The following is an 18,067-nucleotide window of genomic DNA, read 5'->3' as shown; positions in this document are numbered from 1 at the left end:
CAATATTAAAGTCTCCAGCTATAAGGGAGGGGGATGGGCAGGGGTTTAAGTTCTTAGTCAGAAGAGATTGTCATTATTGAAGTATTACTACCTCTACATGAGTGTATCTGGCAGAGTATAATTCTTCTATTTTCCCTCAGAAATCTTGAATCTTGAATTTGTATATCAAGTGGAGACTACTTTTTTTCCTTGAAATCTTGAAATTGTATATTAATTCGAGTATATCAGGAAGAGACATTCTCTCTTTGTTTCTTTTCTCTGAAGGAATCTTGAATCTTGGCCTCTTGCAATCCATGCACCATCTGAGAAATAGATTGTAGAGTCAGCTGCTGAACGACGCCTACTTTATATATATATATTTTTAGATTGTTGGAGGCCTTTTTTGCTTTTGGAGAAGTGGTATATCACTTATCCTATATTTTCCTTGTCTAATCATGAAATCTGTTATTCTCACTGGGAACTAAGACATGAGGGAAGTTGTGACACTGACGAGCTGGCACAAACGTCTTGAAATATAGAATTCTGTGTATAAAATTCCCCTGACAGACTTGACTATTGACATTTGAAGCACGCTTTTGTATATTGCAGGACGGCTTATTTCACTTTCCAGATTGGATCCATCCTTGTAATAGATGAGCCTTTCACCGTAACTTTCCTCCAACATTTCAGTTTTCAGTATGATCTTAAATCTCTAAATTTACCTCATCAAAATCTCTTTTTTTCTTTTTTTGTCTAGATTGATAATGGATTACTGACTCCAACCATGAAAATAAGAAGGGACAAAGTGGTTGAGCGATACAGGGAGCAGATTGAGAAGCTGTACAATTAGAGTAAGTTTACAAAACTCTCTGAATGCTGAAGGACTGAAAGCACTTGAAATTTAAGCTTATGAATGAGGTTTATCCATGCCGCTGAATTTTTAAGTCTGAAGTAACCAATAATGACGGCTCACTCGTATCGACCGTGTATAATGTTATAACTTTGCACTCCTGCAAGTACAATTGCACATGCTCATGAGCTTGCAAATAATGTATGTATGAATGATCTTACATGTGCCAATAAAGTGATTGTTTATCCAGAAAATTTCAAGTAAAAGGCAAATCTGCAAAGTTCACAATATCAAAATTTAGGCAAGCAGAAAGCTGCTATTTTAAAATTGTTTTTAGTATGTCTGTTACTAATCCTGTCTCGTTGGTTAAAAAGCTATAATTCTGAAGTGTTCTCTGTAGAACTTGATGGGTGTTCAATAGGATTTTTTTAAAGCTTTGTATAAAATTAAAAATAAATATTGGAACCTTATTCAAAAATCTGTGGACTCTGTCATCCGAGTAGTAAAAGTTGTTTCATAGCATGAACACGTCTAAATTTTCTCGTGAGCTGCTAACTGAGAAGTTTATGTAAATTGCTGAACTTCTATGATTGGTGAAATATTATGAAACACTTTTGTAGCAAAGTGTTGCCCCAGTTTGTGTTCGATTTATAATCTAGGAAGATAAGTTAAATGTTTCTTTGATTTCTCAATTATTTTGTGTTCGATATTATCGAACTCTGAGACCCTCTGTGACTTATCAATTCCTTTTATTGTTTTTTTTTAAACATAAATTTAGACTTCACCAAATCTTGAATTGTTTTCAGAGTTAAGGTTCGGCAATTGCACATTTTGGCACTCATATATTAAGCCTAATTTAAACCTGTTATCAATCCTTTGTTAGCTACATATAAATCATCAATAGTTTAGATACGACTATATCAATAATGTCTCCCTTAAGCTAAGTTTCTTAGAAATTAATTGCACTAATTCCTTCTCTGCTATCATCTCGTAGGGTTTTGCTAATGCTTGGCAAAAACCAAATGTGGAGTGCTGTACTATTTTAACGGCCCCTAGTACCGGTCCCATGTATATGATTCATTACAAATAAAATTTTATAAATTCTAATTTTAATCTTATGAATTATCTGTATGACGTCCTTCAAAAGTAGCAAGGTTTTCACATCTTCCAAATATGATAAGTTGTGTAAGTGAGCAATCGTTTTTGTTATATTCCATCGTGATTTCCTTCGGGCTGGTTTTCTTGTGCATTTATTTTCTTTAAATGGGGTGTGTAATCAAAAGATGTTAGATTCTGGGTTGTCCGTCGCAAACACTTCCTGATTTACCCTGATGACTGATGAAAAAATTTCGTAAGACCGAATTAATCGTTCCTAGGATTAATCAATGAGACTAACTGAATTTATCATTTATTATTTTTATTCTTGAGAATCACAAGTGAAGAACAAGTATGCATGATTTTCCATATGACATCCACATAAATCATACTGATCGTCTAACTCCAAGTAGTGAATTCGATCCTTTCTCAAGTCTCAACAATCACCCCCTTAGCACCCAACTAACATTTCCAAATTGACTTGTATAGTATTCGAATTGGACCTTTTTGACGAAGAAATTCATGTCATGTTGTGCCCAAGAAGAGACTCACAGCTTCAGCCCTTTCTATGTGTATATTAATGCATGTTTCTTAAGAGTCCATTTATTTTTTTAATTTAATATTTTTATAAAAAAAATTAATGAGAGATGTATTTTATAATAGATTTTTTAAATAAAAAATTTAATTAGAATTTAGATGTCAATATTTAACTATATTATTAAATTATAATTGAGTCTTTATAAAATTATAATAATTAAACGAGAAAAAGTATAATATAAGTATTTTTTATATTTAACTATTTTTATTTTAGCAAAAAAATTAACTTTTATTTGGTTACACCATATTGTTTTATTTTTTTAAGTAAATAATACTTTATGATTTGATAACTTCACATTCAGTATTATCAATGATCACGCACGTCATCATTGAGAAGCGGCCTAAGGTTCTATCGTTCAGGTTAAACTTTTCAATGGATAACTAAGAAATATAAGATTTGAATGTCAGCTTTGGCTACAACTATAAACAAGTTGAGTCGAGCTCGAGCTAGCCTAGGCTCAAGTTCAGTTTGATTCGATTTATACTAGCTCGACTTAAGCTCGGGCTTGCTCGAGTATGTAGAGTTGAGTTTGAGCTTGATATTTAATTATGGGCTCAAGCTCGAGCTGAATTTTTTCTTTTTTATTTATTTTATTATTTTTAATAAATAAATTATATACTATAAAAATATATATTATTAGTGGTTCGTTTGACTCGACGAGTCACCGAGCCAATAATAATTAGGCTCGAACATGACTCAATTTCTAATCAAATCAGCTTGAGCTCGGCTCAAGCTAGACCAACTTCTAGCTTGAGTAGAGTTTTGACTGAGCTGCTCATGAGCAGCTCGGCTCATTACCCCTAGTTGTGGTGCACTGTAAGAGATTTTCCTCCCTAATAAGAAGCAGACCTAAGAATGTTGGCAATCTGGATGAGTCTCCGTGAGCGCTTCCCAATTTATTTTGCCGGGCCAACTCAAGCCTAGTTGAGGCCCTAAGCGGAAAAAAATTAAGGTTTTGATATTGTGTTTTAAAAAAAATCTCTCACCCTTTTTCATTCGGACTTGAGATGGACAATAATGATTTTTTAGTAAACATATTTATATACAAATAATAATAATAATAATAATAATAATAATAAAATACGTCCCTACTAATTTATCAAAATAAAAGTGTTTAAAATTAAAGAAATAAAAATTTAATTTATATCTTACAATTTCAATATAACGATACTTCAAAATTTGACTCTTATCTATACAAATATAATAAACATATTTGTAGATGCATATTTTTAAACAAGAGAAAAAAATAACAATGATTTAATCAGTATACAGTCATTTTATAATAAAGAACCTCTCAATATATTTCAATGTTAAATATATTTTTAAATAATAATAATTATTATCACTTTTCCTCCCTTCTTTTCTAAATCACCATCTTGTTCAATTTTTTTTGGAGTAATCTTGTTAAAAGGAAATCTTATCACTAAATCTTTACATTCTTTGATTTCTTTATCCAACAATAATTAACGAACGACTCCTTTCTAGCAAAAAGAGTGCAATATGTTGATTGAGTCGTCAATTTAATAAAAAAAAAATGGCTTTTTACCAAAAGGGGCTACCACATTTCTTTATTTACCCAAAAGAGCACCCTAATTTTAAAACTACCAAAAGCAGCACCAAAAATAATGTTATTCCCTTCCTACCCCTCTCGCCAACCTTCTAAATCCCCTCTCTCTCGTCATTTTCCAATGCATCCTCTCTCTCCAGGATTAAAAAGGGTCTAATATATTCCAATATCAGGCCCAACGGTGGGCCTGATATGATCCCATATTAGGCCCACGATGTGTCTGATATTTTTCCATATCAAGCCTTCTCTAGGCTTGATATGGTCCAATATCAGCCCAGCGTGGGCCTGATATTTTCCATAATTAAACTCACACTGGACCTAATATTTTCCCATATCATGCGTGTTGAGCCTGATATGGAAAATATCAGGCCCACGCTGGACCCGATGTGGCCCAATATCAAGCCCAGCGTAGGCATGATATTTTCTCATATCAGACCCATGCATTGAAAATAGCATGAGATTTAGGAGGTTGGTGAGAGGGGTAGGAAGGAAATAATGCTATTTTTGGTGTTCTTTTTGGTAGTTTTAAAACTAGGGTATTTCTTTTGATAAATAAGGAAATGTGGTCGCTCCTTTTGTTAAAAAACCGTAAAAAAAATTCTCATTACATAATACCAAATTTAATCGAAAAATAATGAGTTGTTGTACTTAAGCTTTAAGGTAATGAAATAAAACAACAACTTTAGTAAAAATAATTATTATGCATCACAGTATCACCTCCTTGTCACTTCTTCAAATTGACTTCAAGTTGGAAAAGGGTCAAAAGGGAATTGACTTCAAGTTGAAAAAGGGTCAAAAGGGAAGAGAGGAAAGTAACAAGAGAAATTCGATGAAAAGGTAAGATTTCTATAGATAAGAGGGATAAAAAGAAAAGTAGGATTTTGATAAATCCATTGGAACGTAACAAAATAGATGGTAAATCCAATAATATCATACAACATACAAATCTAAAGATATCTTTGTGAAATCCAATGAGATCATGTTGTAAATCTTTTAATATCTTTTTCTATTCCCTCTCTCTATATATATATAAAATGGACCTCAATAAAATTGGGGACCTAGGCATAGATCTTAGTAGCTTATGCATAAAGCCGACCTTATACTCTGATAATTTATGAAAAATTTATGTGCAACCGAATTAATCATCTTTAGGATTAATCGATTTAAAGAGCTGAATACTTAAATTATAAAAAAAAAAATTGATCACACATCTCATTAATTTACCTTAGAAATTGGTAAAAACAAATTATATAAAACTAAATCCATCACTTAAAAATTAATCAATATAAATTGAATACATAATGTCAACTAATAATATATCACGCACGTCAGTCTAATGTGAAACTCAATTTGTAATAAATTTTCAATATGAATAATATGATCATATTAAAGTAATTTATCATTTTATAAATCAAATAATTTTAACATTCACATGTGGTAATAAGTTATCATCTTAGCCCTCTCTCCAAATAGCCCCACATATTCTAAAAAGTTGTAAATCATATGGGCTTATTCAATTTTAACGGAGTAACCTTCTTAGACAAAGGCAACAAGATAATCCGAAATAGTAATAATTTTAACATTCAGGCATGGGAAATGGAGTATTCAAAACTAAATTATTATACATTATTAGGTGTTTAATTAAATAAAAAAATCAATAAAACCAATTGAACTTAAAAAATTCAATTTGATTATTTTAAATTTTACTTTTTTTCTTAAGAAAATCAGTTATATCAATTAATTCAATTTAATTTTGATTTTAAAATCCATTATTAATTTAAACTAAATAAACCAAAATAAAAAAAATAATCAGTAAATTTTTAAATAATTAAATTTATAAATCCGTAACTAATTAATAAATTTCTTGTAAATTCGATGAATTCAGGTAAAAATTAAATTAATTAATATTTTTCATAAATTATATGACCTTATGAATTGTTACTATTAAAGAGTAAATGTTCACAGCCAACAAATATATAATATTTTGGAGAAAGAGATATGAGAAAACACACGAAGATCTCAAAATACAAAAAAAAAACATAAAATAAAAGTTATATATATGTATAATTTAAGAATTTTATCAAAAACAAAAAAATCATTATCTAAACAATCTCCCTAGTGCCTACCATAAACGCATGATTTTACGAGAACACAACTATATTATCAAAAGCTAGGCCTATATTTACTTCATATCAAATATTTTCTGAAAAAATATTTGTTTTAAAACCATAATCTATAAAAATAATCCATTATTAATAAAAAAAGATTAACTTTTTCAAAAAAAAAGAACACAACTTTTATCATTTATTCTTAATGACTAAAGGTCATTTGGTGCTTGCTTTCTTTTCACCTACTCCAAAAAAAAAAAAAACATATTCAAGAATGAAAAATTTTGCCTGTTCTGAGACAGTGCACAAGAATGAAAACACTATCGGATCCAGAATCTAGTCGAGCATCCAAAACACTAGAGTTTAGCTAAACAGAACTGAGTTTAAATCCCCATATAGCTTAAAAGACACCCAAGTCTACAAGAAAATTTCCATAACCAATGTGAATTTGTAAGTCGAAGAACATCTCAACGGTTTGCCTTGGCAACCCGCTCAATCTCATCCTTCTTCTTGATCGCGTAGCTGTTAAATGCACACATAATATGATGAGTTTAATAGGGAAGAAAGTGGAAGTCCAACGTATCGGAAAAGTTTTTGAGGAATTCACCTGTTGGAGGAACCCTTTGCTGCATTGATTAACTCATCAGCCAAGCACTCAGCAATGGTCTTGATGTTTCGGAAAGCACTTTCCCGTGCACCAGTAGTGAGGAGGTAAATTGCCTGGTTAACCCGCCTCAGCGGGGAGATATCAACTGCCTGACGCCTGACAACACCAGCCGACCCAATTCGAGTAGCATCTTCTCTTGGACCACTGGCATGCAAAGGAGCATAAGACACATTAGCATCTTCAACATGTGACAAGCATCTAATTTTCTAACTTCAAACCTCCCACACATTCAGTAACATAATGTGAGTGAATCAAAATAATACAGAACAAGTTTCAAGCAGGTTGAAGTGGATTTGACATGTAATGCTTAAATCAAATTAATTGTAGATGGGACTGCATTCTCATTAGATTCCAGTAAACACTCTTCCTTCCACACCCATGCAATGTAAGACTAGGAACTTTAAAGGATCACACAGGCGCTAGGCAAGAGCATTGCTACTTATTATTTATTTAGTCCGTTCCTTTAAGTTAGTGTTCAACTTATAAGGTACAAAATATTCTTAAAAAAGGGGTTGAAGTAATTGTAGTTTGCCTTGTTGAATGTCCTTACAATGATCCTAAAGTTTAGAGTCCAATTACCTGTTAATGATCGCATCAACCATGACTTGGATAGGGTTTGCATCGGTGAGCAAATGAATAATCTCCATAGTATGTTTAATTATGCAGACAGCCATAAGCTTCTTTCCATTGTTCCGGCCATGCATCATCAAAGAATTGGTGAGTCTTTCAATAATTGGGCACTGTGCCTTGCGGAACCTCTTAGCAGAGTACCTTCCTGCAGTGTGTGGGAGATATGTTGCATGTTTTGGAGGAGTCACAGCAATGTAATCAGCAAGCGAGATGTCACTAATCTGCACTTGACAGAGAAAGGATTAATCACATCACGATGAAATAAACAACAGGGGATCATCTCAACGCTGGTGTTATCATAAAGCTAGAATTGCATATAAATTTAAACAAACATAACTCGTCCAGTAATTGTTCTCTATGGACGTATTGCAATTACGTAAACAGTACGATGATATATCAAAGTTCACTATTTGCACTCAATCATCGAGCCATGGTTGCTCCAGTATTTGGGATCGACTACTAGAATTCTATATAAATGCCTACCCAAAGCTGACTATATCATTGCCTATACAATCAACAAGAATCCGAGTAGCAGATAATGAAGGTTGTATTTTCATTTGCGCAGACTGAAAATCCTAGATCACTCGAAACACTAAAATTCCAAGTGTCATTAACGCACCAAGCAAAGATTACACTAAAAAAAAGGGTGAAATATAAAACCTAAAGCATCAATAATCAACCTTTCCAACAATCTACAGGACGAAAAAACGGTGGGATGGTGTTGCCATCTGAAACAAAATGGATAAATCAATTGCTTCTTTTCCATAAGTACTTAAAAGAAGATCATAAGGGTAAAGAACATTGTCAACCGAAACCAAGACCCCGATTCATACGATCGATGGAAATGCTCCGAGCTAATAGGCTGGTGAAGAGAACTAACCTCGACATCATCGAAGGACCAGCGATTGAAGAGCTTAACCTCCTGTTGCTGGATCGCCATTGGCTCAGACGAAGGATAGCGGAGATGCGTGGGCAGGCGGACCAGCGGCGGAGAAACCCTAATGTATCGGGTGAAGAACGCGCAGGGAATCAAATATATAGTGACCGCTCGATCAAGACTGTCTTAACACATTTGATCTAAGACGGACGGTCTACCAACGGACGCGTGGCTATTTCATTTAATGAATCATAGGGTTGCAAAATAACATTATATATATATATATATAAGACGGACGGTCTACCAACGGACGCGTGGCTATTTCATTTAATGAATCATAGGGTTTGCAAAATAACATTATATATATATATATATCAAATTCCTTGTTAAATTAATAAATTTCGACCCATAATACTTATGAATTAATCCTGGAGATTATAAACAAAAGCCAATTACCAGTCCATCTTAGAAATATATATTGAATAAAAATTAAAGAGAAAAAAATTAAAAGAGATCCTTCTTTATAAAATCTCTATTTGAAGTATTTAAAATATTTTTTTATTATTTGATTACTCGTCTGTGTAAAAGTTAGCATAAAATTTCTGTAAGTGTAAAAGTTGATTGTTAGTTTTTACACGGTATAAAAATTATATACTAATTTCTAGTTGTTAGTTTTTAAAATAGTGATTTTATATCATTTTGATTTTACCTTTTTTAATAATAATCTAATTAAAATAATATTTTAATGAGAAAAATAACTGATGGATACTCAATGACACTCATTACATTTTAAATGAATATTATCTAATTATGATAAACTATTTAGAAGTTAGCATGTAACTTTTACACGTTATAGAAATTAGCACGTAGCTTCTAATCTACAATAGTGACTTTATATCATTTTGATTTTACTTTTTTGAGTAATAACCTGATTAAAATAACATTTCAACCAACAAAATAACTGATGAAAACTCTATGACATTCATTACATTTTTAAATAAACATTATCTAATTAAGATCGGTCATATGAAAACTTAGAAGTCTAAGTTGAGACTAAAATTAAATCTTAGTCTTGGTAAAACAGGATCTAATTAATAATTTTAATTTATATTATGTTTATTGTGCTAACTCTATGGTGTTAGAAATCGAAGCTGCAAGTTGGTTGGAAAAAGGACTTCCAAGCACCTTAGAAAGGTCCAGGCATCCGATGGTCCTGGCATCTCGAGTAGGTCCAGACGCTTGGATTAATTGGGTCGAACCTAGCCACACATGTAGTTGAGTTGGCTCACTCTGATTGATCAGCACATGTAAGAATTCAGGCGCTCAGGGGTGGTCCAGGTGCTCGAGAAGTGATAAAGGCAACTCATATAAGGCTTCACTGAGGTGTAGCCACGTCAGCATTCATGCGCTCAAAGTTGGATAACTTAACATTGAAGCAGGATCGGATAAGCTTCAGCGGAGGCGCTTGGGGGTGGTCCAAGCACTTGGAAAGGCCTATAAAAGAAGCTTTGACCAATAGCATCAGGACATCATTCGCTACAACTTTCATATTCACATGTTGCTTCGAAAATTGCTCTACGACCGCGAAACATTCCTCCGACGACTACGCTCGAGCTTCAAAATAAAGTCGTCGGTATACTTGTATTTAAATTACTTGCACTTAAACTTTCTATATCCTTGTATCTATTCGATTGATATTAGTGGATTATCTGTTAGAAATGTCCAAAGAACTTGGGACTTGGAGTAGGAGTTGTCGAAAACTCCGAACCAAATAAAGTACTTATGTTCCACTTTCTCATGTTCTCTTTCTCATTTAGTTTATTTTTCCACTGCACACTCACTTTCAAAAGAAAAAGAAATATTTTAAATTACACGTGATTCACCCCCTCTCTCCTCTTTCATGTGCACACGATCCTACACAAAATGCGAGTTAATGTGGTAGGACAAAATACCCTCCCATGATTTACCTACTTGTATCTTGTCGTGGGACTGATGATACTGGGTCACTTGGGATGAACGATATCATCTTTTGCTCCAATGATCCATATAAACTTGATTATGATTACGTAAAAAAAAATATATATCATAGTTAATTTCTTGCCTTTAACAATATCCATTAAGCATTATCATTCATGTTAGTTTTTTCTTGAAGATCTAATTTCACCTAATGGGTTTAGCCTCTTTGGATGGTCAACAAGGTCCATACTTTATTGGCATATGAAACTAAAGGAACTTCATGACCTAAGTTATTTCTCGAATTTGGTATCACATATTGCTTCCTCGTAGGTTGCAAGTGTTGGGAAAACAATGTTTTCTTATGGTTGGGTTCAATCATATTGTTTTGATATGTTGACAATATGGTTTAAGTTGGGTTTTGTCATGTATGTATTAAGTGTGTAAAAGCTTAAAATAGTAGCTCATGGAGTTTTGTTGTCTTGAGTGATTCAAGTTGGGTTTTGCTTAGTGCTCAATAGCTTAGAATGAGTGGAGGATCTTTAGAGAAGCTCAGAGGACTCTAGGACATGAAATATTAAGAGCATTTACATCAATTATCTTATCCAAAAATTTTATCCTAAATTTTGAATAGGGTAATTAAAAAATCTTTGCATCAGCTACCTTATCAATTTCCTAAATTTAACATTTATGAATAGTGCTTCTTTAAATTTAGGGAATGAATTTCATTTCATAAACATTAGAGAAAAGAGAAAAAAAATAGAAAATGTGATATATGATGTAATGAAAAATGAATATTCAAATTTAATAAAGTAGTTTTTTTATCTTAAATTATACATTTTGGATGCTCTAAGTGGTTGTTGTTGGAATTGTGGAGATTGTGTTCTCAATGGACCAACGACCTATAATGAGTAGTGGAGCTTTAGAGGAGTGTGAAGAACTTTAGGACATGAAGCATTAAATGGTGGACTCACTAACAATGACGATCAAATAGCATGGAGCTCGCTCGAGGATCTTGGTGCATTTAAATGCTCCATAACTTGGAACAAGGTAGACTCGACGGCATGAAACATTAGTCAGATGATGTGTTTAATCGCTTGATGACCAAGATCAAGGAAGTTGAAGATTTATAAGCATGAGAGCTATAAAAGGTTATGAGAGTAAAAGTAATCTTGTGAAATTTGTATTGTTATTAACATTGTAAATTATGTGTCATAGCTAAGTAGGTATCTTAGTTATGAAGTATTAAGTATTTGATCAACGGACTTTGTCCTAAGTCATATTTTAACGATTTTATTAGTCCTGAATCGTTGCATAGGCTTATAATGGTCATAAGCCAACTAGAGGTGAGACCAAGTATGCCAATCAACTGGAGAGTCAATTGAATGCAAGTTCTAGGTGAACATAATTTTATTTTAGCCATAGTTGAGTGGATGCGATTTCAATTGATTAGATGTTAGAGTAGACAACTTGAAGCAAGGGCAAAGCCAGGTGTTAGTTTACTTGGGCTTGCTTTAGCCCCGCGGCGGGGGTAGATTTTATCCAATTGATTGAGTTCATTAGACATTATAGGTTGCATGAAATTATTCTCCAAACTTATGTGAACGAGTGCTTAAAGTGTTCAGTATGGTTTGAAAGCTTTAACTTAAACTCTTCTTAATCTCATTTTCATTTAGCTTAACATGTCATTATCCTTGAGAGAGGGGAGCTCATTGTAAACAACCCTTGGTTGGGTGTGTAGAGGCTTGCCTCATTGCCTCTTGTAAAGGAGTAATTATAGTGGATTGACACATTGAATATGTCGGAGGTCATGGAGTAAGAATGAGTCTCTAAACTACATTATATCATTGTGTCATAATTCTATTACTTTGTCTTTATTTTCTTTATTTCCATTAAGAGATACATGGCATGGTTAACTTACCACACACAAGCATACTCACACTACTAACTATTCATTTTGTATTTGTTTGTGTGAGAATTTGAATTCCAATGCATGATCTATTCACCTCTCCCTCTCTCTATAACAAGTTCCGATCCTCATCCTCTAAGAGAAGCACATCAACAAGTGGGAAGCCTTGAGATTCATATCTCTTAGCAAAGCCTACGGATCATGGAGTTGTCACACCACTTTGTGCTAATTTCTCAGCTAGTCCCTAAAACACGAGCTTCCCTTTGGAGTTAGTCTTGAACTTCTTCTAGCTCAACTTAATACGAGCACAGAGCACTAGGCTTGGCACACATCCAATCGACCATGACTCATAGTGTGCATCACTAAGACAAGGCTTAGGACTTTCATGAATGTTCAACTGCCCACTAAGCTACAACACTAACCTAGGCAAAGGTCTGAATCTCGCCTTAAGGTAGGGACTACTCACTTCACTTTGAATGCCACTTTTTCTTTCAGTCTTCTTCTTCCAATATATTCTTTTACTGTCATTAATTGTTACAACACCATGCAAAGAATACTGCTAGCTTCTCTATTTTTTCCTTTGAACTAGCTAGAAGCTCTTTCTTCTACAGAATTAAGTATTAAATACTGATCATGCATATCTCTACCATCACTGTTTATAGTTGAAATTAATGGAACTTGAAGGCAAATCAATCTACTTAAGCAGTGGGGGAGACTTTTGACAAAGAGAATCGAGGTACTGGTCCCTGTGTGGCAAACTGTACATGGCCCATGTATGCATGCGCATGCTGTAGAGCTCGTTGCCATGCTCATGCTTTAAAGCTTTGAAGGGTGAAGCGCGTGCATGATGAGGAACAAATTGAACATCGAGGAGTTAATGAAGGGAGAGTTAATCAAACTCTGTTCTTGAAAGAAATAAGATAAACTACTTGAGAAAATTATTCATACTACATCATGACACATCCTATCTCGCAGAAGAAATTGTCCTCTTCCTTCATTTCTATATAACAGTGACTCTGAATCAGTTCTGCTCTCCTATGTATTCCTTCTCTTGGATGGCTGTTTGTGATAGATCCCTCTTATTTCTTTAGAGAAGAGTCAAAGTGGTCATGATCCCTCTTTGGATCTTCTTTCTTCTAAGAATTAATCTCCAACGCCTGTGACTACGTACATGTACATATTGAGAAGGCAAGCTGTAGAATTCTCATATTAATCTCCCACGCTTTTCCATTTGCATTCATGACCTTTCTCGGGCCTCGGAGTATGCCCACAAGCTGCCATGGCCGATGCTCCTTTTTATTTCCTGCGGCCCACCGTAATAAGACACCAGCATACCTCCAACTTCATTTGTCTCCATCCATCATTTTCATGCGACTGCACTCCCCCGTCTATACTCTCTGCAACTCATGCCTTCTGTTCCTGTTAGCTAACTCTGTTTTTCCTTCCTCTATTTAACCTGCTCCAGCTCCTCTGTTTTTCTCACTCCCTGCATCAAATGGAGGTAACCAACTCCTGTGGCTGATTTATCTATTTTGATCATGGTTGTTGTTGTTGTGGTGGTGGTGGTGGTGTGGGTTCAGTTTAGTATTTTTCATGTAGGAAATGGTGAAGAGGTGCCAGGTTCCTGCATTTGGTCACTGGAACTGGAGCTTCTATGATGAAGACATCCCAATTTCTCAGTACTTTGAGTCCCGTCTCTTTGGAGGAGATCATGGTGGGGATCTGTTTAAGGTGCTGTCACCATGCAAAGATCAGGTTGGATATGCCTCGACATGCATCAACTGTTTGAGATTTTTCCTTTTTGTCATGCATTTTTTTTCTTGGGGGGAAGAAAAAGCAAGAAGGGAAGATGATGAAGTCTGTGAAGGAGAAGAAGATTGGGAGGAAGGATGATGCTGTTGATGAAGATCTCTACAAGATACCTCCAGAGATCCTTTATCAAATGCCAAAGAAGGTAATAATTATAGCATTAGTATATTCTATTTCTTGTTTTCTTCTTCTGATTTTCAGTTTTGTTGTTGTTCTTCTTTTCTTTTCTTTTCTTTTTTTTGCAGAAAAAGAGATGGAATTTTTGCTCAGTTCTCCTCTGCCTCAGTTGCATTGCATGACTGGGATCAGAGATTAAGGAAATGGCTTCCTGATCAGAGTTCTGGAGTTTATGTTTTTTGTTTTCTACTGTTATTTCTCCATGCCAACTGAATTCCAAGAAATGTATAACTTAAACTCTGAAGAAAAGGCTATGAACTATCTTGAATTGGAGAATTTTAGTTCAAGAGAGGTTGGCATGAAAAAAGTGGCAGAAGAAACAAGATTCAAAAATCAAAGTGCCCTTTTCCTTTGAATCTTTAATTCTTTTTTTGTTTTTTACCTTTATAAATCGTTCTCTCCAGTCATATGCTGTTGGTCCAGTTTGGATATCTTCTTTCCCTCTCCACTTTATCACTTTATATCCTTGTGAAAACCTACAATGATGAGAAAAAAAATAAACAGTGAAATTAGTTGCAATCTTGTTTGAAAGATGTTTTAGCATTCAACTTTTCCTCAAAGGTAGGAAAATTGATAGTTGATAACAGGCCTGCAATTGTGAGTCTGTAGCAAGTGAAGAAAAACTGCAAGAACCTGAGTGGTCGTGTCAATAAGGTGCCTTGGAATTCTAGGAAGCCATGAATAAAGTTGGAAGCTTTGTGTTGGCCTAACAACTAAAGCAGCTTTAGGGTTTGCTTATCACTGCATCTTGGAAAATATTCCAAATCTGTGAGCACTTGTCACTGCAACTCAGAAGCTTCAGATGCACAAGAGTTAGTAATAATGCTGTCTCTACTTTCAACACGAATGCTGCAGTCAGTTGACATGTTTCCTTTTATATGTAAAATGGAAACAAAGCTTAAACTTGCAAATCTTTTGGTGGTACTCGTGTAGATCACTAGGACTTTTTCCCACTTTTTTTTGTCTTTATCTTTTTGTTGTTTTTCTGATTTTTTTTTTTATCATTGTTCTTTGCCACTTTGAACTTTAAGAAGCCTTATTAAAGCTAAAGCATGATTAATGTTGTTAACCTAGTAGTATGAGCTTCCAAGAAAGTGGTGCTACTGATACAACACAAATCATTAGCTGCTTATATTTCAAAATATCAGTCCATTTGTCCTTAACATCTCTAAACCCTTAAAGAGCAAGTCAAATCATAATTGAGTCCTAATTTTCTCGAGGAACAAGATTAGTTAGCCGATGAATACATGTTCGTCAAAATCCGTAAGTGCACAATTGTCGTCAAATAATAAAAATATTGATCCCACGGAAATTGTTGATTAAGCACTAGTTGATTTCACATGGTGAATTATCTAGACAATTGGAAGGTGGTTTGTCACGAACGCTTGAGAAGAAATTGAGAGAAGAGAGGGAGAGAGAGTAGAGAGAGTGAGTGTGAGTTAAGGTGAAGTTGGATTTGAAGATGAATTTAGGATTTTGGTTTCATTATGATACTAGTTAATGTCCCTATGTATTATTCATTTATCTAACTCCATGCTTACATTCTTATAAAGCTTCTAACTAAAGTCTAACACAACCCCGTGAAGATCGCACTCGAGAGTTTACCTAAGTTCTAACATCATTAAGTAAATAAGTAATTCTAGAAAATTCAGTTAAAGGGATATTCTCTGTTACAGAGCCCCTCACCCCGGTCATATAGTAGAAGAAGTAATCTAGAAAGTCTGGTTAAAGGGATACCCTCTGTCACAGGCCCCTTATCATACAATTGCTAGATTACGCAAGACACTTTCTAACATTAATTTAAGGAAAACTCTTCAAATTATAATTAGATTCCCATGTAAATAATTGATTCTTTCTTCAAGGGAACACATTAAAAAGTAAGGATACCCTCTGTCACACGGTCGTGCCAAGGAGGCACGGTTGGGGCATGAGTCGCTAAGGATTGGGGAGGCACAACCCTTCCCTGGTTTGGCTTTGGACAGATGACACTGTCGTGTTCTTCCCTAGAAATAGGGGGCACGGTCGTGCCAATAGGCACGACCAGGCCCTAGTTGCATTCTGGAGGGGGCACGACCGGAGCCTTGCTGCTCTATAGTGAGCACATGGTCATGAGCACATTTTAGTTCTAATTTGTGTCTTGCCAATCAAAATAAGTAAAGAACAGATCTCTGAATAAATAAAATGGAAGTATGATATAATAATGGAATAGGGTGCAATAAACATAGATTTTACTCATGAAGTGCAAGTAGATGTATGCCAAACAATGCCTAAAAACATATATAACTTACTCACATCACACCGCGGACTTAAACATTTACTTGCCCTCAAGTAAAAACCCATAATCTAGACTCCTATGGTTAAATAGTGCATCGTAATCTCTAGCGAATCAATTTAATCCTATCAAATGATTTCACTAGTGAGCAAGATACAAAAGCTATTTGAGTGCGACCTAAGTAATTATTCTCCGTGCTCAGTGAAATAGTGACCTAAATTTTTTAAGTTTCAATCCCTATGCCTAGTGAAGTCGTCATAAGATTGTGATCCTTATGTTCCCAGCTATAGGCATTCACCTGCCACTCACACAGTTCATCCTTCTTAATCTACCTAGAGTCTCAAAAGTGTGCTCGATATCAATAGAAGCATAGTAGTTATTTCCCTAGTAACCTAACTCAATCGCAAAGGGGTAACTCATTAGTTTTCACTCATGACAACTACTTTTTTTATATCCCTTATTTATTTTTTTTCATTTTTTTCTCTAAGTAATTGCAAGGTGTAACACTTGAACACAAATGCACACGATGTAAATGTAGGGATATTTTGATTTTTCTAAATGAGCTGACATGATTCGAGCCTCATCCAGTAACCAAAATGTAGTTTGAGAAATCACCACGGAAATACTAGTACTCATTAAGTTCTATTAATCATGACTATTTTTGTAGTTATCTACTATCAAAACTAGACAAAGTGTGGGGAGATCCTAAAATAAGGTCAATACTTAAACTCTTACAATAAAAATATTGCTCATTTCATGCTAACATGGATAGAAAAAGATAAATCAATAAACATACTAGCACCATAAGTCACAAAAAGAACCACATGAAATATAGAACAAGTGTGCTAGTATTTTTGCATTAAGAAGCAAACAATCATAACATGATGTATGATACAACTAGAAAAAAAAATTATTATGCACAAAGAACTATGACAAAAATTAACCTAAGTTCAATACATTCCCCAGAATTAAATCTCTTATTGTCCCAATGAAAACTAGAAATCTAATATAGAGGATGATTTGAAATTAGAGAAGTTACCAAGTGATTAGTTTTAACTGATTGAGATATCTAACCAGAATATACTTCTCTATCTGGGATTTACATTCCTCTACAACTTTAAATCCTACAAAAAGAAAATAGACAAAAAAAATTAAGTAGAGGGATTAGGGAAAGGAAAAACTTAGATGAAAAATAAGAAAAAGAACTTGGATTGCCTCCCAAGAAGTGTTTGTTTTAAGTCATTAGCTCAACCTCTTATTTGGCAAATTTAAATCGCGCTCTTGGAGGCATCAGATATTTCAAAACCCTTCTATTAAGGGTTCTTAGCTTCTTAAAGATTATGCTTTCCTTCACAGGCTCATTCCAAGGTTGCTCATTCCTTAATTGCTGTGCAAAATATGTCCTGCCATCAACATGCTCAAAAAAATATTAGTTATTAGCTTTAGATATATCAAATACAATCTTATCATCGTCAATCACCGAAAAGAGTGTATCGTCGAATATACATTCACATGTGGGTAGGGGAGGCTCTTCTAAGCTCTTGAGATTTGGAGATATTTGAATTAGAGTAGTGTA

The 18,067-nt window shown here is 34.3% G+C and overlaps 3 protein-coding genes across 3 annotated transcripts in view; 2 read left to right on the top strand and 1 right to left on the bottom strand.

The window, feature by feature from the left end:
* LOC122023300 (probable acyl-activating enzyme 16, chloroplastic) overlaps positions 1 to 1,094 on the top strand; it is a 97,314-nt gene extending 96,220 nt beyond the window's left edge. Inside the window, exons 15-16 of the mRNA XM_042581358.1 lie at positions 589 to 646; positions 737 to 1,094. Coding sequence (XP_042437292.1) covers positions 589 to 646; positions 737 to 829 — 151 coding nt within the window. The 3' untranslated portion in view covers positions 830 to 1,094. The remainder of the gene's footprint in view (positions 1 to 588; positions 647 to 736) is intronic.
* A 5,370-nt stretch (positions 1,095 to 6,464) lies between these two features.
* On the bottom strand, positions 6,465 to 8,524 carry LOC122025714 (40S ribosomal protein S5-like). Its single transcript, XM_042584565.1, has 4 exons — positions 8,375 to 8,524; positions 7,444 to 7,715; positions 6,805 to 7,008; positions 6,465 to 6,719 (listed from the first exon to the last, which is right to left on the bottom strand). Exons 1-4 carry the CDS (start codon positions 8,432 to 8,434, stop codon positions 6,665 to 6,667), a joined length of 591 nt encoding a protein of 196 aa, XP_042440499.1. The 5' UTR covers positions 8,435 to 8,524; the 3' UTR covers positions 6,465 to 6,664.
* A 5,080-nt stretch (positions 8,525 to 13,604) lies between these two features.
* On the top strand, positions 13,605 to 14,540 carry LOC122025337. Its single transcript, XM_042584134.1, has 4 exons — positions 13,605 to 13,734; positions 13,833 to 13,988; positions 14,065 to 14,187; positions 14,288 to 14,540. The coding sequence occupies exons 1-4, from the start codon at positions 13,729 to 13,731 to the stop codon at positions 14,339 to 14,341; spliced, it is 339 nt and encodes a 112-aa protein (XP_042440068.1). The 5' UTR covers positions 13,605 to 13,728; the 3' UTR covers positions 14,342 to 14,540.
* Positions 14,541 to 18,067: the final 3,527 nt, after the last annotated feature.

Source organism: Zingiber officinale, chromosome 9B (assembly GCF_018446385.1).
Source record: "Zingiber officinale cultivar Zhangliang chromosome 9B, Zo_v1.1, whole genome shotgun sequence".
Classification (NCBI taxonomy): Eukaryota; Viridiplantae; Streptophyta; class Magnoliopsida; order Zingiberales; family Zingiberaceae; genus Zingiber; species Zingiber officinale.
This window is presented reverse-complemented; position numbering and strand designations above follow the sequence as displayed.

Bases quoted from the DNA above. Each gene is read 5' to 3' on its own strand.
- LOC122025714 (XM_042584565.1), bottom strand. From the start codon at position 8,434: ATGGCGATCCAGCAACAGGAGGTTAAGCTCTTCAATCGCTGGTCCTTC. The intron at 7,716-8,374 runs GTTAGTTCTCTT...TGTCAAGTGCAG, and splicing joins GGTCCTTCGATGATGTCGAG to ATTAGTGACATCTCGCTTGC. The intron at 6,720-6,804 runs GTGAATTCCTCA...TGCATTTAACAG, and splicing joins GCAAAGGGTTCCTCCAACAG to CTACGCGATCAAGAAGAAGG.
- LOC122025337 (XM_042584134.1), top strand. The intron at 13,989-14,064 runs GTTGGATATGCC...CTTGGGGGGAAG, and splicing joins TGTCACCATGCAAAGATCAG to AAAAAGCAAGAAGGGAAGAT. The intron at 14,188-14,287 runs GTAATAATTATA...TTTTTTTTGCAG, and splicing joins TTTATCAAATGCCAAAGAAG to AAAAAGAGATGGAATTTTTG.